A 20,368-nucleotide genomic window follows, 5' to 3' on the forward strand; every position below is an offset into this window, starting at 1 on the left:
CCTCAAAATGAAGGGTCAGTATGATTCATGTTCGGCAAGCACCGAGACACATAGAGAAGCAGTACCTTGATGTCCTGTAATGTATTATTTGTACAAGGTAAGGTAGGTATGTTACCTTATCCACTCTGGATTTTCTCTGGCCGGCCCGTTCGGGAGCGAGTCGACGCCAAGGACTCCGACCCCACGCGGTGGTGTCTGGCTCCTGCAGTCGCGGGTATACGGGCGATACACGGCGAGGCGGATGGAGTCCTTTGTACCACAGTAGAAGGCAATGCAGGTGTAGTATGTGCAGCAGCAGCAGCAGCAGCAGCAGCTCGGCGTGCAGGTATCCCGCCTATTGTATACGTGAACCGACGACTCGTGAATCGACGACGCGATAAGCGCATACAGCAACAAGTATATTTTCCCCGCCCACCAAGAAGTGGTTTTGCGCGCGCGCGCGCTCACACGGACTCTGCTTACTACGCAAACGAACACATCCGAGAGAGCGCGTCTTTTCACGACCCGGATCTGGATGCTTCGCCCGTCGCGAAATTCGAGGCGCTTGTAGGGATGGGCGAGCAAGCTGATGCAGGTCAGCCGCATGCGACGGCGACGAATGGTCAGAGCCAGCCACAGCAGCAGCAGCAACAACAACAACAACAACAACAACAACAACAACAACAACAACGAATGAACGACGAGCAAGGGAATGGAACGGGATCTGACAGACAAACATCGACACCACATGTCTTGCCCGTGCGAGGCGGAGACGTCGAAGGAACCCCGAAAAGCGAAGTCAATCACGGCACGAGCACGAGCGCCGACAACGCAGAGAACGACCAGGGCGGGCCGCCAAAGAAGAAGCGACGGAAGGTCAATCATGCTTGCGTCTATTGCAGGCGTTCGCATATGACTTGCAACCTCGAGCGGCCATGCGCGAGATGCATCAAGAGGGACATCGGGCACTTGTGCCATGACGAGCCCAGAGAACCGAACAAGCGCGCGAAAAGCGAGCCTGAACTTGCTCCGGCGGATGCGAAACCACTGGATATTGGGGTGCGGAATCAAGAGCAGATACGCTCGTTCAACGATATGGGCTCGGGAAAGCCTGGAGCGAATGACATGGGGGTTTTGTCACTGTCGCAAGCCAAACCTTCGTCTCCCAGACAGTTGCAGAAGCAGTCAAATGCGTCGCAGCCATCGACTTTTGGCGATTGGAATCTCGAATCCTTGAATCAGTTTCAGGAAGTGCACAAGATTCATCCGAACTACTCCTTCAACACTTCGGAAATGTCCAACGAATACAACATCTTGGGTGACTTTCTTAGCAACAGTCTGATGGATGATGGTGCGCTATATGGCGAGGATACTCCAAACCTGTTCAACGATCCATTATTGTCTGCGGCTGCAGCGATGAACAACAACAACAATTTCATGAACACAAATAGCATGACCCTTACAGGAGGACAAAACAGCAATCAACCTATGGGCCCACCACAAAACACATCCGCGGGGGAGGTGACGGGGTCGTCAAATGTGAACCCCGTCGATACGAAAGCGCAAGACAAGTTCTATATGACCGCAGCAGATCCGGCAGGCAACGACACCGCAGAGGAACGCATGAATAAGCTACTGAAGGCCAAGTACGACGCAGGAATGTTGAAGCCTTTCAACTATGTCAAGGGCTATGCACGGCTCAACAGATACATGGAGCTCAACATGCGTCCTGGCTCACGTCAAAAGATCCTACGACAACTGGAAAACTTCCGGCCGAAATTCAGGGAGAAAATGCAAAGTCTCACCGACATGCAGCTTGTGTTTGTAGAGATGTGGTTTGAACGCACGCTGATGGAATATGATCGAGTATTTGCCAGTATGGCTATTCCGGCTTGCTGTTGGCGGCGCACAGGGGAGATATATAGAGGGAACAAGGAGATGGCAGAGTTAATACACGTGCCCATCGAGGACCTGCGCGACGTGAGTATCCAGTGCGGCTTACCATGTCAAAAAACAGAGCTAATTGTTTGTGCTCAGGGCAAGTTGACCTTGCATGAGATCATGGCTGAAGACTCGCTCGTCAGCTATTGGGAGAAATTTGGCGCAATTGCCTTTCAACCTAACCAAAAGGCAATCCTAACGAGCTGCTCCATCAAGAACCCGGACCAGAACGCAAAAGATCCTCTATTGCGTTGCTGTTTTTCATTTACTATTCGTCGAGATACCCATAACATGTAAGTGCGGCCAGACCTTTCTAAAAGCAGAACGTGCGCTGACAGGTCTCTTGCCAGTCCTTGTTTGATAGTTGGCAATTTTCTGCCTATACAGCCCGAGTAGGCATGGACTGAATGTGACAGCTTATGGCGCATTAAGTAAAGTTACATAATGTACATAACTGACCGTACTCCGCTTCACAGCAAATGCATGAAATGCATCAAGTATATATTGAGAAAGCCTACCTTACGCGAGGCAGTCACACTGGGTGCCATTGTGCCTTCTGCTTTTGTTGCGCCTTCCGACTTCCTCACCCGCGAACGTGCATCGTGACTTGTCTTCCGACCACACTCTCACAGATTACGCATAAACACATACTGTTTTCACAAACAAAGCTTGGAGGAATGGCCCCGCCTCTCAGCGCAAAGACAGAGAAAGAGCAGAGAGTCGCAGCGATATTGGGTATCAAGGGTGATTCAGACTCCTGTTCTGATTGCGCTAACAACATGCTAGGCTTCGCGTCGCAGCTCCAGAAGCAGCTCGACAACAGTATCATCGGCTCCTCGACAGAAGAACATCTTGGGCAGCACCTCAGCAAAACTTTTCCTGTGCCGACATCGTCTTCTATCGAAGAGCTCGAAACTCTCGGCAGATCGCTATGGAATGCCTCGATCCCTTTACGGCAACAAAGTTTCGGTACCATGGCATTTTTGCCCAAGCTCAGAGTGTTCGCATTCTATCTACTCGACATGGCATATCAAGCTCTCCATAAGCGCAGACATGGATCCACTGATAATCTTGTACGGGTGCTGCGTGTCGCGCTAAAAGCTGGGAAGTTGTGCATCGAACGCAACCAACTAGACCTGTGCGGTCGATTGTTCGAGCGCGCAGCTTCATATGTGGAAACACAAGACCGGGAACAGAAACCCAAGGCAGATCCACATGATCAGGCCGGAAGAGTCACGGATGGCATTCTTGAGGAGCTGGTCGCCGAGTATTACCTGCTTCGTGGCGGTCTCGCCTGGAAGAATGGCCGCAACGATCTCGTGGAGTACTGGCTGTCCAAGGCTATCATTAGGGGCGACCTTGGCAATTCTGCTGAGCTTGTCGAGAAGAAGGCTGATCTTCTCTATGAGATTGGTCAGGAGGCTCTCAAGAACAAACAGAACTCTGTTGCTGTGCAATGGTTGCAGAGAAGCCGTGACAGTATCGACACTCTAGATGCTGAGGCACTTAGCCCTGACTTTTGCGAGCTTCGTTTTGCTGTCTTAAGTGAGCTGATACGGGCGCTGATTGCGTCGAAAGATGAAGAGTCGTTGGCCAGAGCATCTGACATGCTGTCTATGTTACAGGTGGAAGATACGGAATTCAAGATGTCGACTTGTCTTCTACAGCTCGATCTGTTCTCCACGCAGATCCCCGTTGACACCGAAGCCTTTCTCAGTGTCCTCTGTCGAATCATCCAGACAGCACATATGATTGAAAGCAACTTCCAAACGATCATGCACCTGATACATAAGCTTCGAAAAGCAAACGAAAAGGATAGCAGTGTTGATACTACAAGCGCGGATCTAGCATGCCGAGCGATCGATTGTCTTCTCCCGCGAATCTTCGAAACAGGCAACCAAGAGTGGCTCGAGAGAGTAGCTGTTGTCAAGATACTGGTCCTCACTTCTGTACAACCAACTTCAAATTTCACAGATACTCTGCAGAACATGTTCGATGAGATCTTGCAAAGCACTGGACGACCATTTAGCCCTGAAGCAACACACGCAGCTCAAAGCCTTCTGTGGAGGAAAGTTGATATGACACCGCTAGCTCAACACGATAGAAGCCCGGAGTTATGGTGCCGACTTGCGTGTCATCCGCTTTTTGCAAAGGCTGGCAACCTCAATAAAGCTAAGCTGAGCCGGAAGATGATACTCCACGCCCTCACAACAGGAGATGCAATCGCTGCTCGAGCGGCGTATTTTCAGATGCCCGAGAGTGGAAAAGCAGCTGCTATCACAAACTATATCATGTACAAAGTAGCCCTTCGCTCAAATGATGCCGATCTTGCTGCACTGTCACTTGACGGCGTAGTGAAAGCATCGACGAAAGATGCATCTTTCTTGTATGCGTGCGCTTCGGAGGCCCAGCAGTCTGGCGACAGAACCCAAGCCATAGCTGTTCTACAGAAAGTCCTAGATCATCACAGTACAAGCACGCGAATCAACATCTATTTACCGGCCCTGCTACGATCAACAATGAAGTTGATCATCATTGAAATGGAGAAGGAAAAAATGGACAAACTCACCGCATTATCGGAGTTGTGTAAGACTTTTGAAGATGCGATGTCTCGGGCATCGACATTCCGAGAGGTAAAGCCCGGGATACCCAATGATAGGTATGAAGCAGAACTACAGTGGTTCGCGAGTTACAGCTACAATCTGGCGGTTACTCATCTCGCTGATATCCGACTTGAACTGGTAGTTCGCTTCATGACCGTCTGCAGCGCTTTTACAGAGCTGCTACATTGCGAAAGTAAGCAAGACAGCGACAAAAGACTCCAGTATCGCCTATTGCTCTGCCACTTCGTACATGCATCAGCTTTAGTAGTACTTGCAAGGTCTGAAGACAATGTCGAGCACTCGTTGTCGTTCTACCTTGATGTGCGACGTCAAGTCGTGGCCTTTCAGACATCTTACCGGCAAGGAACGAAAATGTCCGAGTTTGATGTCGAACTTCGTGACGACGTGATCGTCAAGGACTTCGAACTCTTGAAATATGATCTAGAGGCTCTATTGAAGCTTCGGAGTTGGAACGACCTCGATCGAGTGCTTGAAGTAAGATGCATTGATGCAAAGTGAATCTCTGCTGTTGCTGGCTGACAAAACAGCTCTGCCTAGCACAACAACATAGCACCCGCTGGGGGACGATTGCAGATGTCGTTATTCATATACATACTCACATCGTCAACGAGCAGTTAGACCCGCACTATCAAGCAAGTAAGTCGAGTATGCGCAAAGATCGGAATCTACGATGAATTGACCTCATGGAAGAGATCCCACTTGTAATGGAGAAAATTATCAACGCGTCTTGGAAGCAACATAATCGAGATGTACGGAAGCTATCTCGCTGGATAAGATGCCTGTTTCAGATGACGTTAGAGATCAACCCGAAGATGGCACTAAAATGCCTTGAAAATGCAAGAGCCATAGCGGGTCAAGCGAATACAGCCGAAGTAGGTTTTTATCCTCGATCATGACTGAAGATGCGGTTGCTAATGAGGAACAAAAAAGGTCGTGAACGGCTACCCCAAAGACGAGGTTGCGTGGCTCGCTACAAGCGCTTTCAACCATTCTGTCGATCTGTTTTGTGCACACGAAAAGGACAAAAGCCGCACATGGGCCGAGAATGCACTTAGCCTTGCTATGATAGCTGGGAATGACAGAAGCCTACATGCAGCTCTGCAAGACAAATGGTTGCGCATGCAAGCATGCGAAATCTGAATTATAGTTGGAACAGGAATGCTAGTTGCACTCCCGAATGACGCGTCAGTCTAAACACAATTATCCATTTGGACTGGCTTCGCATGAAGACGTATGTCACACGTGGATGAAACCTGTGTGTCCCGACTTCTGTAGCTTTTGCGATGTACCATCAGTACGGGGATCTCCAAAGAAGCAGGGATCAACCTGCCGAGCTAGCGAACAGATAGATAATCTGACCCAGACTTCACGACAAGCTCTTCTTCCTCGCGCCTTGCAGAAATCTTTTGGGCTTGCTCTCCATGTTCTCAGTCTCCAGCTGCATACTCAAGTACTGCCCCTCGAGAAGAGTCTTTGTGACATCGGAAGACATCATTCACCACCAATATGAATAGCACTTGTAGCGTAGGCATAACCATTCTCGAATGTGCAGCCAAGGTGATCAACAATCTGATGCCATGTCAAGCTTTCTTGGAAAGCTTGATCCTTACTTGGCAAGGCCGTGCCCAGCCCTAGACGCACGTTGCGTCATTCGGTACCTCGATAACACAGGCTAGCGAGCATGCCCTGTATCTTTATTTGACCGTGAGCTAGGGCGGCTCGACTCCTCTTTTACAATCAACTCATCATGCCGTCTTTGCCGTCTCTATATGGGCATTAGAAAACCTGCTTATTGCTTATCCACTTCTGTAAATTGTCCATGATATATAAATCCTTCTGACTCGAACAGATATTGACCTGGATTTTTCTTGGCTACTTACCATTGCCCTCTCCGTTTCTTTCTTTTATTGTAGTGCAGCTGGAAACAAGCCTAACCTATAATTACACAATTCCAGACACCTTGTTAATCGCTAGCACTCTAATTCATAATCTAAATCTCTCTTCTCGTTCCCACCTCTTTCCCTAGCTGATATCCTCGACATCACTAAACGCAAGAATGGCAGATTGCAAGATATCAGACACAGTCTACAATCTGTGTCGCAGCAGAGACAGTGTCTCGTCCCTCTTAGCGACCAATTCCTCCTTGAGTCCTGGCGAAGCAGCTAAACAGCTATACCACCCCGATGAGGTGTCCATATCGGAAGGTCGCTCTCCAACAAATCGCGTCCCAGCTTCCCAACAGGAGCTTGAACGTGCCTATGAGTGCGGCAACTTTGGATCCACTAGACCTAGCGAGTTGTTCCTGCGAGTATTCCATGACAGTTTATTGCCCCTTGAGCATGATCCGCTCATGGGTGTTTGTTCACCTTCGTTGGTGGGAAGCTGTGGTGTGATGCCGCTGACGGTTATTGGTCCCCTACCGGACATATGCAGGCACATGGTTAGTGCTGTTCCCTAATTTTCCTGAGCATTTTAATACACTCTGCTCTCATATCTGTGAAGCAAACCTTGTGCAGATACAGATAGTGATAGTTTTCTCGAACTCTGATTGACATGTGAGTCCAGTCAAACCTGATCGCTAGGGCTGAGAAAGAGGTCTTCTTGGCTACCAATTACTGGATGGACTCGGATGCATCCAAGCTTATCACTGATGCATTGAGAGAATTATCGAGACGGGCCGCCGCAAGGGGGGAGAGAGTCGTGGTCAAGATCATCTACGATCGTGGAAATGTGAAGCAGGTCAGTCTAAGGAAGCAGACCGCTGGTTTCTATAAGGCGTGCTCCTTTAGTGTTATACTGACCATGCTACTCAATTCTAGATCTTCGACCCACATCAACTTGTAGATGAGGCTATCTATATCGGACCGAACGTGCGTCTACCCTCGAAATCGGATTGCCCAAACTTGGATCTCGAGGTAGTCAATTATCATCGTGCGGTCCTGGGTACGTTCCATTCCAAGTTCATGGTCGTGGATCGAAAGATCGGTATTGTCCAAAGCAACAATATCCAAGACAACGACAATCTCGAAATGATGTGTCATGTCGAAGGACCAATTGTGGACTCGCTATACGACTCACTTTTGATATCCTGGGATCGTTCTCTCAATCCGCCTCTGCCAATGATACAGTTTCCCGCTGCTGAGAAAACCCCGCCGACTTTCGAAGAGTCTTCTTTCCAACTCTTGCATGACGCGCAAGGCAGGATTGTCATGCCAGCCGATACGACCAGCTACGAACGATTACCTCTCCACTGCTTCGATGATCCCCACTACGATCCCGATATCGCAAGCGAGGTCTACCGCATGCACTCGGTAATGACGCCTCGTCAGGGAGAAACCTCCGTAGAGCTAGTCACCGCCCATCTCAATCTTTCCACCCATCAAAAAGACCGTAAAGCGACATGTCCAGAATACGCACCAACCGAGCAAATGACCCCTTACATTCCTCACGCTCCCCATGCCCCATTCCCCATAGCAATGGTGAACCGCAAACCCTACGGCGCAACCAACCACAACGGCGTCTTCGTGCCCCAGAACGAAGCCTTCCTATCCGCAGTCCGCAACGCGCAAACCTCCATCTTCATCCAAACGCCCGACCTCAACGCTTCGCCCCTCCTCCCCGAACTCGCCGCCGCATGCCGCCGCGGCGTAACCGTGACCTACTACGTCTGCCTCGGGTACAACGACGCGGGCGAGCTTTTACCCTTCCAAGGCGGGCACAACGAAATGGTCGCCAACAAACTCTACACCTCCCTGTCCGACTCCCCGTCCGCGAAATCCAACCTGCACGTGCACTACTACGTAGGCAAAGACCAGACCCTGCCCATCCACAACAAATTCAAGTCGCGATCCTGCCACATCAAGCTCATGATTGTTGACGAAGCAGTCGGCATCATGGGCAATGGAAACCAGGACACGCAGACGTGGTTCCACAGCCAGGAAATCAACATCATGGTCGATAGTCCATTGGTCGTGGGACAATGGAGGGAGGCGATCGAGCGGAATCAGAACACGAGGGTCTATGGTAAGGCGAGCCAGGAGGACGGGATTTGGAGGGATGAGAGTGGCAACGAGGCTGAGGGCGCGATTGGCAAGGATGCGGGCAGGTTCGCTTGGGCCAAGGGCGTTGTCGGCGCTGTGCAGAGGGTTAGAGGCGCTGGTGGGTTTTAATGAGGTTGGAGAGTTGTTTAATTCGTAAGTTTGGTCTGTGGGGAGAAGAATTTGTCATTGTATCTTTTGTAGTTCGGATTGGGGAAGGGAGCATGTGGACAGGGTCGCCTACGATCAAGACGAGCAACGCAGCGCATGTCTTTGATGTCTTTATTACTTCTGAGTTCAAGACTGTGTGTCCATTTCCTTGCCCAAACCAACAATTACATCAGTGGACGAGAAGACGAGGAGAAGAGTAGGGCGTTTTCGTCCACGACTGTCTGTCGAATTGGTATTTTGGATTAGTCTTGGATTCAGGACCCATTCGGTTCTTATCTGTTCCATGCACTCATTAGATCCTAAATCACCTCTCACGTTTTCTACTCGTTCCTCAATACCGTGAAATTCACATGTATGTAGTCACATAAGTGCTTTGCTATACTTCTTCTTCTTCTTCTTCTTCTTCTTCTTCTTTTTCTTCCACTCCACTATCTGTGATCGAGCATACTACGCGTCCAACCTCCAAATCCCAGCCAGACCTGCCAGACCTGCTAGATTTCCGCCAACGTTCAGACTACGCCGAGATCTGCCAAACTCTGCCATACTTCAGCAAGCTCGCCAAAACTCGCCATACTCCGCCGAGCTCACCGGGTACTGACTTTGCCAAACACGCAGAGACTAAGGGTGTGTACGACAAGCCAAGGCTATCCCGGCGATATTGACTTTCGCGACTTTCCTGGGTCTTCTCTCCGTATATACTCCATCAACTGGTGAACTGAAGATGTCTGGCGGTTTAGCGTTGGAAGGCCGTGGTGATGGTGGTGGTGGTGGTGGTGTTAATGGTACTGCTTTAGTGCTGTACGCTTTGAGGAACTTCCGAGGATTGTGTGACTCGTCAATTGCCGCACACTCATGCCATGTCTCTGTTTGATGTCGTCCGTATGAATGACCCGAGTAGGAATGGGGTGACATGTGATGACGTCCCCTGCTTTAGACTGCACGTTGACCAAGGTCATTTTGGTGATGAACGTGTCGAAACTCGAATGGTGTCCGAACAGGGTTGCTGTGTAGGTGACGGGAAATCGATCAAGCGGCAGATAGTTCAGCGATGCGTCTTTCGATGTCGGGGACAGCTCTCAGCTGGAGATCTAGCTCGTCTTTCTCGCTACAGGTGGCAAAAAGGTCAGCAATCTGTCACGTGTTGTACGTGTCTTTTTCTTTCTCTGGCGGGTGGGACATGAAACTTACTCCTCGAGTTTCAATCTGCTCTCGGCGTCTAGTCGTGTGAACACATATCCTCCTTGTCCGTTGAATTGCAGAATCCACCCGTGATAGCGCCATAGACTGCGTCGGTGCGACACGGTCATGAGGGTAATGCCCAGTCGGTTCGCCTCGTCGTACATGGTCTTCTCAATATCAGGCGTCAGACTCGACGTGCATTCGTCTAAGATTGCGTATTGTGGTCGGTGATAGAAGAGTCGGGCGGCTGCTATGCGCTGTTGGTTTCCCGTGCTGAGCAAGTCCGGCCACTCTGCTTCTTGGTCTAGACCTGTGTGCCTGTGTTTCTCCATTGCAGATGAAGGATCAATGGTCTGCGAGCGAGGGTGAACGTTAAGAAGGGAAGCGATTTGGACGCTTTCGAGAATGGCAATCAGATCGTCGTCAGTGACGCCTCGACTGCGCATGTCGGCAACATTGTCGGGGTATATGATCTGTTGGCGCAATGTTCCTCGAGAGAGATACGGTCTCTGGGGAATGTAGAAGATGTCCTCTGCGGGCGGCTTGCGTACACTTCCACCATAGACCGGCCATAGTCCGCCCAAGATGCGGAAGAGACTGCTCTTACCACACCCGTTCGGACCGACGATCAGGAGATGGTCGCCAGGTCCGATGTGAAAGCTAAGCTTTGGGACCAGGATATCTCCATTTGGACTCACGATGGGCACGTCAACAAATTCGATGTCATCACCTTCGGTCAACTCTCCGCGACCGGAAAGGACCACAGCGTTGGCTTCTGTCGAGGCCGAGCTCACCAAGGCCTTTTCGAAATGACCACGCTGTATGTCTGCAATGACGTTGAGTAGTGTGCTGACTCTTGACGTGTAGCCGGCGAGCTGAGATATCTCTTTGTACGAGAACATCAGTCTTCCAAAGGCATCAGACGAGGACAATAGCAGTCGACGATTCGTAACAAAACTCTCGGTTCTGTCACCTGTGCTAGAATTGCCAGCACCAGGGACCTTAAAGAAAACTGGAATGCTGCACAACATCAGGCCCAGTGCGCCCCAGAAGTACTTGATAACAAAGTCCTCCATGACACCGTGATAGAATCGACGCCTCAGTATCCTGTTGACGTGCTTGATGAGAGTAAAGTATCCCTTGTCCAGAGAATCCTTTTCAGCTTCGTGTCCGTTGTATAACGCGATCTCTTCGCTGTAGTCGATTAAGCGCGAGTGTTGGAAGCGGAACTCTCCTTCCAGGCGAGCTTCATCTGCCACATATCTGCCAAAAGGCGGCGTCAAGGCTCGCATGACACTCGCACTAACCTGTACAAGCAATCCCATCGCGAAGAGACCCTCACCGCCGACTGATCTTGATAGAGAATAGTTGTATATGATCATATCCAGGACAGGCTTTGCGAGGTTTCCATAAAGTTCAGCGAGACTATTTGAGAACTTGGAAACATCCACCGTGATAAGCTGATCAGCGTTCTTTATCCGGTCGTCCAAAGCAGAGAGCGTGTAGAAGGTCATGTTTGACAAGTACTTGTGATGAATGTGATTCGTGAGACGAGTGCGATATTGCAGAGCCAGTTTGCACTGATGGTACGACAACTAAGACATCGAGTCAGTATCCATAAACACATCACATATCTAAAGACGCCTCACCATCGAATTAGTAAAAGTGGCAGGAACAGCCACAATCATCCACCATATCAGACCACCAAGAAAGTCCCTGCCTTTACCTCTGACAAGACTTGATACAAGTCTGCCATCGAGCTCGGCGACATACAAACTGATCAGCGTCCTCAGCACGAGGAACACACTATGGCTGATCAATAGTCTCAGCTCTTTGCTCTTCCACCCAGGTATGCATATCTTCAGCAGCCTGGTAAGATTACGAAAGAACTCTCTGTTCAACTCGACCTTCTTCCTTCCATGTCCCTCTGTACTGCCAAAACCAGGACGCTTGCGGGCCTCGGCCAGTCGTTGTGCAGCGGCCTTTTGCTCCTTTATCGCATTTCGGATGCGGTTGACCAGTACGACGAACAGACTGATATAGATGGCTCGCGAGACACGTGTTCGGTGCTTCAGATATAGACTCGTGAGGTCACTCACCAGTCGCTTCAACGAGCTGTCTGAGAAGCCCAGGGGCAGGGACATCTTTGATTGTACCGCCATGATGCCGTCTCCATTGGCCTTTGTTGATGACAGTCGGAAGATGTTCTACATGAGCTAAAGAATGATAGATAGATGTTGGATGAACATGAAAAGAGAATGCCACCTACCTTTACTGTAGATATCCCACTTAACCTACCGATATGGACTATCACATGCGAATAACATTCGCCTTGCCCACCCCACACTACCTCGGCCTTTCCCCATGCCGATCAATCGACGCTCTCCCGCACTGCTAGTCATACCTTGCCGTAGTAGTACTAGTAGCTCGTGTCTGGGGTCACAAAAGACCGAGTCACAAGGAATTAATTAGTATCACTTGCACGAGAACTAACAGAAGACCCTGGCATTAACATGCATAGAGTTAGGATATGAATTTTTTTGGTGGCACCGCGACAAAACCGCGTAGTATATCTCTGTCCTGCTATTCCCAACTGATCCATTTGCCAGCAATGGTACGCAGGTCGGCTTCCATTGCATCGAGGTCTTCTTCAGCCTTGGCATCAGTGCCGTAGACCTGCACGTCCCTTTGCAACTCTTGCTTCAACTTGTTGATCTCAATGGCCCGTTTTTGTAATCTCTCCTCCATTTCCTTTCTTTGCATCGCTCTGCGCTCCAGATACTTCAGATCATTCAACCTGACCGCTTTCTCGAAAACACCGCGCATCCTGGAGGAGTATAGCTGACACGATGATCCGAGACGTCCTTCGCCACACACCTCTTGTGCTTCCCGGTTGAAGCGCATAGCTACATCCGAGTCCGCCTCGAATGCAGGTAGCACAACCTCGTCGAAACAATCTTCACAGACCGTCAGAGCAGGGAGCAAAGACGGTATGTAATGCCATCGCCCGTCGCGGATCATGTCGTCTCGTGTGCATTCCGGCACCAGACACTTTCGTCGCACAAGTGTAACGAAATCTGTGGCATCGGGCATGCGACAGGCTCGATAAGCTGGTTCATGCAGTTCGACGAGCGTATCAATATAAAGTGGGAATCTGTTGTTCAGTGCAGGACGCATGCAGCAGGTCCGCTTCAATCCTCCTAAGTCGTCTCCATACGACCAAGACGCCCGCATGGGTAAGGGTTGCCATAGCTCCTGGAAGCCTGGAAACAAGACCTGCAGCCTTTTGACGTCTGCAGAGCATATTGCAAACCCGCGAAGGAAGTGTCCGCTCCTGTTGCGTATCGAATACCAGTTACGCACTGCTGCCTGTGGCCCTGGGCATGCCTCATCCGACCCGTCAGGAAGGCAGACATTGATCACGGCCTTGACGAGATCGAGGGATGGTATTTCTCTTTGTAATGTCAACAGCCAGGCCAGCCTGACCCATGCATCGGCAAAGTCACACTTGACCTGAAGTCCTTTGCCTATGAGTGCACGACTCGGGGAACGTCGGAAGTAAGATCGATACAGGGTCTCTCCGAAAACCGTATCAAGGCAACTGGGACAGATGTCGAAGCCGGGGCAACCATCAAGGGTGTACCAGTCATCGAAGCGACCGCTGTACGCTTGTCTGGGACACGGCGGCAATGCTCTGGCTAACGCTTTGAGCTCTGACACGGTCTTGGGCCGTCCGACGGGGTTGAAAATAAAAGGTCGTGGCGACGCTGGCGAGGATGACAAGTCCTGCAAGGCCAAGTTTCGCGATGGCAAAGGCGGTCGTCTGATGTTAGTGGGTAGGGATGTTGACGACACGCTCCCGTGCGATGACGATGGTCTGCTTGCTTCATAATATGCAGGCTGCGCAACAGTATCTTGATCCGGATGAACATATTGATGATCCTCTTCGGACGGCATGGATTGAAAAGGTCTGTCGTCTACGGGATACGGCAGAGGAGACGACGCTTGCGCAGGGTAGCTCGTTGGTACGCTGCGAGGCGGCTCTGCACGGTCTAGCAACGAGGACGACGAGAGTCGCGACGATTGCTTGGGCGGACGGAATGCGCCTGCAGCCGTTGCTGCTGCGGTCGATGCGGCGAATGATCCCCACAACGCATCTGCGGTCATGGATGACTTCGAAAGGTGAGGAGACGGCTGTGGCGAAGACTGTACCGAACTTGTCCGCGATCCAGACCTCGAGGTCGATATGTTTGCGACCGGGCTTCCTTTGAGACGCTCTTCTCTCAGTCGGGGAGACCTTGGGGGTGAAGGCGGATAGCGACTCGAGGTACGCCTGGGCGAAGACTCGTAAGACTCATGTCTGGAATGACTTCCACTGGCTTCACGGCTATGAGCGGCCGTGGTGTTTCGAGACGCGGGTCTCCGAAGTCGCTCAGGCAATTCATGTTGCAAGACTCGAGGTGCAGAGGTAGGCTGGCTTCGCGGGACATGTGATGTTGGAGCATGACCTTCGGTAGAAGACGAGCGTCTGGCATCCTTACCCGGATGTGAGAACGTGTTTTCCGAGATTCTTCGCGAGGCAAACGGCCTGGGTTGAGCAGTATCCTCGTCAGAGCTGGCCCGTTCAGTCCGAGTAAATCCAGAAGTATTTTGGTCAGGCATAGCGTCTCTTGTTGTAGGATGCTGTGACCGGTCAACGGTGGCGGTTTTGGACCAATCACCTGCAGGGTTCACAGGAGGAACGCTAGCTGAAGCACCCGTAGGTGCGCTCCGAGGAATGTCTGCGAATCTGGTCGGCAGTGAAGGAGTGATAGTATCTGGTGATAGAAAGAACTCCCCCGAGGATCTGTCCACTTTGTTGGAAGCAGGTTTGGTCCATGCATAGGGAGATGGCTCTCTCATCATTTCCGGTAGAGTAGTTGCAAGTTTGGGGGCCTTGCGACGGCCACGCCGTCTTCTTTCGTCATCGCTGGTAGGTGGAGTTGTTGTAGCCTTGGGATCAGATGGCATCAGGACAAAGCGACGATCAGGAATAAATTCTGGAACATCCATGATGATGGGGTCCTGATCGATCTCGCCCCGAGACTGAGCCGCATCCTCGCTGACGGGTTTGTGGGGTCGGAACTCTTTGGCTAGAGCGGCGTCCTCCTCTTCGACCTTCGCTCGGGGGGGCCAAGTTCGTCTCTCGGGGTGACTTGTTTGGCGACTGTGACTTCTGTGTCGTTGTTGTGTTTGTTTCGTGTATAAGTATCGTGAGTCATGAAAGGCATCATAGGTATCGTGTTCCCGATTTGGTCTGTTGTCGTCGAGAATGTCAGATTTATGAAGCATTGATTAATATTATTACATTAAAAGATAAGACCGACCTTGCGTCATACCGTGTGTGCTCGTTGGTGTTATCGTAGTCGTAATGTCGTGGTCGTGAGCGGTCGTTGTAGTGGTCTCGAAACGCCATGAAGTCGTTGCTTTACATGAATCAAATGAAAAGGAAGTCTACAGGTGGGCAAGACAAGACAAGAAAAGAAAAGAGGACGGCAAGAAGGTATGCAGGTGAAAGTAAAGGAAAGTGCACGAAGACAACCTGGCAACAATAATACCCAAGGTATTCATTAGAGGATGCCCTTTCCCCCCACATGCATGTTTGGGGGGAGTGCGCTACACACGCGGGCTCGGCGATGTGGTTGCCGGCACTGTTCTGCTGATCTCTTTCTCAGTGGCCAGTACTGTACCGATTTTGACTTGACCTTTTGACTGCCACCAGCGTTTGCGCAATACGACAAGGAAGCGAGTACAAACGATCCTGCATTCCCTCTGTTTAGACCGAGCTGCTAAACGTACGACGTGCATGAAGTGAAGATTGGGCTCGCTGGTCACTGCTGCTTGCGGGAAGCTGTGCTTGCCGGCCCTAGCGATGGCGTCTTCTCTACCACCGCCGCACCCGCTCTATTTTTGCTTTGCTACCAGTGACATTGAAACTTTCACCAGCTCCCGTGGGTCATGACCTTTTACCTGTCGCTTTTCTGGCTTGACACCTCATACTAGACGGAAGAATCCACGGCACAGAATCCTACCCCTGATCTTGTAGCCTGACGTGCATGTTTCAGTGGGGACGGGCCGTTTCCCCTTACGTACAGTGTACTGAATGTACTGTACTCTGCAGCAAAAGAACACACGAGGTAAGGTATTATGTCTTTGCTGTAACAATCTCGCGGCAGGCAAGGTGAGATGTTGCACATGAGGAGGCTTGTGGTTCAATGCATGTGCTTCTTGCTATTGCAGGTAATCACGCCAGTGGCGCCGATACAATATTCGGCAACAAGGTCTTCGTAAGTTCTGTACGACCACACAAAGCTTTGCTGGCTCCGTGGGAGTGGCCCGAGACCCTCACCGGTCAGTCCAGTACTCCAGTACTCTATCGTACCTGCACTTATACGGAGTCAATAATCGGATATCGGCAGACTCGTCTGGAAAGCGGCTGCACTTCCGGTAAATAAACAGATCGCAATTATGCAGTGAGCAAGACAAAAGCAACGACTACCTGCCGCATCGTACTGCACTTTCCTGCATCTCTGCGGGTACATGAAGTAAGATTTTGTGGCTGCGACTTGCACTGCTGCGGTGATCCCGACGGGTAAGCCATCATCCGTAATGTGTTGCGACCGGCCTATCGTTGCTCTAGCACTGCCGAAGGAACGACGATATGCAATACCAATTCGACATCTGGACATTCACCCAATGGCCAAAAGATGAATGCGTATGCAATAGTAGCTAATGGGAACGTACTGTACCGTTGAAAGTACGTGGCGCACGAGTGGTTCTTCACCTCCTCTCACCGTCTTTATCAGCTGACCGCCGTCCTTTCTGTACCGTGTATCACTGCATCCGATTGCAGGATGCATCGCAAACGTGCTCCGTAAGTACAAGGTCATCAAGTGATCGCGTCCAGCTTATCGAGGCAATGTGATGATAACAGACCGTCCAACAGGAAAGAACAGTAGTCGAACTAGTCAATCGATCTACCAACAGACATGAAGTTGCTGGCTTTGCGGTATGGCATATTGATCCACACATGGACATCAATATCTGAGAGTAAAATAGCATCCAGGCAAACATGCTCCATCATGCATGCGTTTGCCGCACCTGGAAGCCAGACGAGCGGCCGATCTCACAACATAGTATCGCTGATCGACAGAGTGAATATACAAATCTTTAGGACATTCCAACAGAGAGCATGAAAGTCACTGCAGCCAAAGTAAGAACGCAGAAGTCGGGTGACCAGGACTGTTTCCCAGGGTCGTCCTGTGAAAGTACGACATGTCTGCCCAACACACTCTCTTCGTCGATAGGTGAGACCTCCTGATCTTGCCATCTCTGGACGAAAGTAAGCACAAGGCGATATGGAAGCAATAGCGGGAGGCGTCTGCATATCTCGATCACAGCGGCGATACATCGATGAAGGCAGGCAAGGTGGGCGACGAGACTTGGATCGTCTGCATTATGAAAAATATTGCTGCTACTTATTCTCCAAGACATCAACAATCGTACGCCATGACTGGATGCCAGCGTTGCACTCGAAAAGGGACAATTCTGGAAGCTGTATAAGGCAATATCCAGGATCCAATGTGGCTATGAAGTACGCATTACCACGGGTATTGCTGATTGCACAGGGGTCAGTGACATCTAGGTACGTACGAACTTGCAAAGGCTTACTTTGTTTTCCCAAGTCCAGAATGTTCCGCTATGCTGGATGCCCTTGCTTTGGATGACCTTGATCAACGCGGTCACCGATTCCTCTGGTGAGATGATACCCTCCACTTGCCACGCAGTCTCGATCGCCCCCATATCGCTGCACCAATTAGCTTCGTTGCAATGAGGGACCGGTATAGCTCACGTCGCAACTTCGCCCGGATGTAGTGCAAGTATGATCGTATCATCATCTTTCCGCTTCAGCTCGGCTGCCATGTGACGAAGTGCTTGGTTCAGGGCTGCCTTGGATGCCGCGTAGGCTGCAAACCTGGTTGATTGGCCGATTAGTACGGCAACACATAATCTGCACTTTTGTCATACCCGTCTTCCATCTCACGGAAGCTCTGGGCAGAGCCAGAGTCGCTAGACATGAAGGCAATCGTGCCGATGGGTATCATGGTTTGGAGCAGTCGTTGAGCACATATGATGGGTCCTATTGTGTTCGTATGCAGATGGAAGGCAAATTCCTCGAAAGAACTGATATCACTGATTAGTCGATGTTGAGACGGGATATCCACAACTGTGGTGAACTCTTACAATTCTGTTGCTCTCTGTAAATTGTTCATTAGAGCATGCTGCAGTATTTCCAAATGGTACCACTCACGTTAGGATACTTCAATACACCCGCATTAATTACACAATAGTCGATCTTCAGATTCGGGATCGCTGTGAGTTGTATAACAAAGTTCTTTAGTGGATTACATTAGTATAGTTACTGCACAAAGAGTCCCGAGACTCAGGAAGTATGTAGAGATAGAGAGGAAAGGAAGAGAGGAATTAGGTACATTGATGCTCTGCTCTGAGAGCACATCGCTATCGAGGGTTACTACTGAGCTCAACCACAATCTGTTCTGACAAATAACGATACCATATCAGCATCTGACAGCGACCATGATCTCCGCCGACCTGTGACCACAGACTGGACGCATGGGCAGCATTTGTGTCTCGAACGGTAGCAAAGATACGCTCTTCGCGTATCAGGAGTTGTCGAACGAATTCAAGTCCTATGCCCCGGCTCGCTCCAATAATGACCCAGGTTTTCCTTTCTTTGTTCCCATACAATACCTCAGGTATTTGGTTCATTGTACGGAGTACTCGAGACGGTTCGACAAAAGTTTATCCGAAGTAAGTACTGCGCAGGCCGAGCACTGTGCTTTGTAGTACAGTACAGTGTCTCTCGTTCTCTCTCTCTCTCTCCCTCACGAAATCCCCGACGGTCGAGCTTGCGGCCATTTAGCCGGGAAATACATTGCTTCCAAGACAAGTACTTTTGTAGCAATCGTATCCAGATCTCTCACGTGGCGACTACTTATGATTTGATGCAATGCAGTTTTATTATCTTCAGGTTCCCATGTACAGCAAATGGTCCTGCAGCGATAATGCACGAGCTCACTTCCGGTTTGCGCATTCGCAAGTCATGTAAATGTTCGAGTCTTGGTTTATGTCGAACACGAAAGTCTTGTAATAACGGTGGTGTAAGGACCAACTCGTGTGTTTACGCCAGCACCACGGGTTTTCGCCATACCGTCGTCACAGAGATGTCCGAAACAGCTAGCGCCGTAATCCAGCCGCAGTAGACGGAGTGTCAAAGCTTGCTATTCCGGTCTTTGCCGCAGACTTATAATTCAGGCCGGTCTGATTGGTCGAGGCCAAGGTGTCGGTCTCGAAGACCCGTCGCTTTAAGTCATTCGCCGTCCAGAGCCAACTTTTTCTCTTTCCATCTTTCAACATTCTCAGCCTCTTGACCATCCTCTCGCTCTCAACCAATTCAACCTCATATCACTACTCCACATACCTCTTTAATCTACAGACATAATGGGTTTCGCTGACGGTAAGCCACCTTGTTCCTTGTCCCAGATCATGGAGTCCACGGAGCACCAGATTCTTCTCTCGAAACAGGAGGTGGCGCATCGTCAACAAACAATTTCCAGAGGTGTTAGAGAACTCTGCAGAGCCATCTAGCATTGTGCGCGTCTTCATGCACGATCCTGAGCAGTTTGAGACGCCTCTGCCTTCATCTCGAGCACCCATTGATCGCGGACACGAATAAAAAAGCAAACCAGAATACTGATTGTGATGTTGACAGGTGACGCAAAGAAGGGTGCCAACCTCTTCAAGACCCGTTGCGCACAATGCCACAACCTCAAGGAGGGTGAGGGCAACAAGATCGGCCCCAACCTTCATGGTCTCTTCGGCCGCCACACCGGTGCCGTCGAGGGCTTCGCTTACTCCGATGCCAACAAGCAGAAGGGTATTGAGTGGAACCAGGATACTCTTGTAAGTTTCATTCGTCTGTGTATGTAGAGCTCATTACAATGCTGACAAGTGACAGTTCGAGTACCTCGAGAACCCCAAGAAGTACATTCCCGGCACCAAGATGGCCTTCGGTGGCCTCAAGAAGCCCAAGGACAGGAACGACCTCATCACCTTCCTCCGCGACGAGACCAAGTAAACGACTCATACCCACTTTCTCCTGTAATATTATTTTCCTCTTAGACGCAAAAAAAGATCATTAGATTTGGTTGGCGGCGATGTGAGCATGGCGGACAAATTGGGTCCTTTTTCTGTCTTAACTACCGCTTAGTGTACGATGTTCGCTCGATGCGAAAGACCTACATAATTCACATCTTCTCTCTCACCTGGTTCTCTGTCCTTTTGGTCTCTGACATTCGTCGGTTTCATTGTTTGCCC

General features: G+C 50.3%; 7 protein-coding genes across 8 annotated transcripts; 4 read left to right on the top strand and 3 right to left on the bottom strand.

The window, feature by feature from the left end:
* Positions 1 to 552: 552 nt before the first annotated feature.
* Positions 553 to 2,316, top strand: AAFC00_002036 (uncharacterized protein; the record flags this gene model as incomplete). The annotated part of the gene is made up of 3 exons (XM_069341308.1): positions 553 to 1,959; positions 2,017 to 2,213; positions 2,271 to 2,316. The coding sequence occupies 3 exons, from the start codon at positions 553 to 555 to the stop codon at positions 2,314 to 2,316; spliced, it is 1,650 nt and encodes a 549-aa protein (XP_069201380.1).
* Positions 2,317 to 2,597: 281 nt separating this feature from the next.
* AAFC00_002037 (uncharacterized protein) lies at positions 2,598 to 5,684 on the top strand (the record flags this gene model as incomplete). The annotated part of the gene is made up of 5 exons (XM_069347976.1): positions 2,598 to 2,655; positions 2,707 to 5,018; positions 5,072 to 5,180; positions 5,235 to 5,416; positions 5,475 to 5,684. The coding sequence occupies 5 exons, from the start codon at positions 2,598 to 2,600 to the stop codon at positions 5,682 to 5,684; spliced, it is 2,871 nt and encodes a 956-aa protein (XP_069201381.1).
* A 916-nt stretch (positions 5,685 to 6,600) lies between these two features.
* Positions 6,601 to 8,713, top strand: AAFC00_002038 (uncharacterized protein; the record flags this gene model as incomplete). 2 transcript variants are annotated; one of them, XM_069347718.1, is made up of 3 exons in its annotated part: positions 6,601 to 6,984; positions 7,110 to 7,283; positions 7,364 to 8,713. In XM_069347718.1, 3 exons carry the CDS (start codon positions 6,601 to 6,603, stop codon positions 8,711 to 8,713), a joined length of 1,908 nt encoding a protein of 635 aa, XP_069201382.1. The 2 variants fall into 2 exon arrangements, with proteins under 2 accessions (XP_069201382.1, XP_069201383.1); XM_069341309.1 differs by having other exon boundaries at positions 6,982 to 6,984.
* Positions 8,714 to 9,778: 1,065 nt separating this feature from the next.
* On the bottom strand, positions 9,779 to 12,093 carry AAFC00_002039 (uncharacterized protein; the record flags this gene model as incomplete). Its single annotated transcript, XM_069341310.1, has 3 exons — positions 9,779 to 9,857; positions 9,941 to 11,526; positions 11,581 to 12,093. 3 exons carry the CDS (start codon positions 12,091 to 12,093, stop codon positions 9,779 to 9,781), a joined length of 2,178 nt encoding a protein of 725 aa, XP_069201384.1.
* Positions 12,094 to 12,514: 421 nt separating this feature from the next.
* Positions 12,515 to 15,386, bottom strand: AAFC00_002040 (uncharacterized protein; the record flags this gene model as incomplete). Its single annotated transcript, XM_069341311.1, has 2 exons — positions 12,515 to 15,227; positions 15,298 to 15,386. 2 exons carry the CDS (start codon positions 15,384 to 15,386, stop codon positions 12,515 to 12,517), a joined length of 2,802 nt encoding a protein of 933 aa, XP_069201385.1.
* Positions 15,387 to 17,818: 2,432 nt separating this feature from the next.
* Positions 17,819 to 18,075, bottom strand: AAFC00_002041 (uncharacterized protein; the record flags this gene model as incomplete). Its single annotated transcript, XM_069347719.1, has 2 exons — positions 17,819 to 17,945; positions 17,999 to 18,075. The coding sequence occupies 2 exons, from the start codon at positions 18,073 to 18,075 to the stop codon at positions 17,819 to 17,821; spliced, it is 204 nt and encodes a 67-aa protein (XP_069201386.1).
* A 1,417-nt stretch (positions 18,076 to 19,492) lies between these two features.
* AAFC00_002042 (uncharacterized protein) lies at positions 19,493 to 20,129 on the top strand (the record flags this gene model as incomplete). The annotated part of the gene is made up of 3 exons (XM_069341312.1): positions 19,493 to 19,508; positions 19,764 to 19,954; positions 20,010 to 20,129. 3 exons carry the CDS (start codon positions 19,493 to 19,495, stop codon positions 20,127 to 20,129), a joined length of 327 nt encoding a protein of 108 aa, XP_069201387.1.
* Between the last annotated feature and the right edge of the window lie 239 nt (positions 20,130 to 20,368).

The sequence above is a fragment of the Neodothiora populina genome, assembly GCF_041146345.1.
Source record: "Neodothiora populina strain CPC 39397 chromosome Unknown canker_contig_14, whole genome shotgun sequence".
NCBI classification, from domain to species: domain Eukaryota; kingdom Fungi; phylum Ascomycota; class Dothideomycetes; order Dothideales; family Dothioraceae; genus Neodothiora; species Neodothiora populina.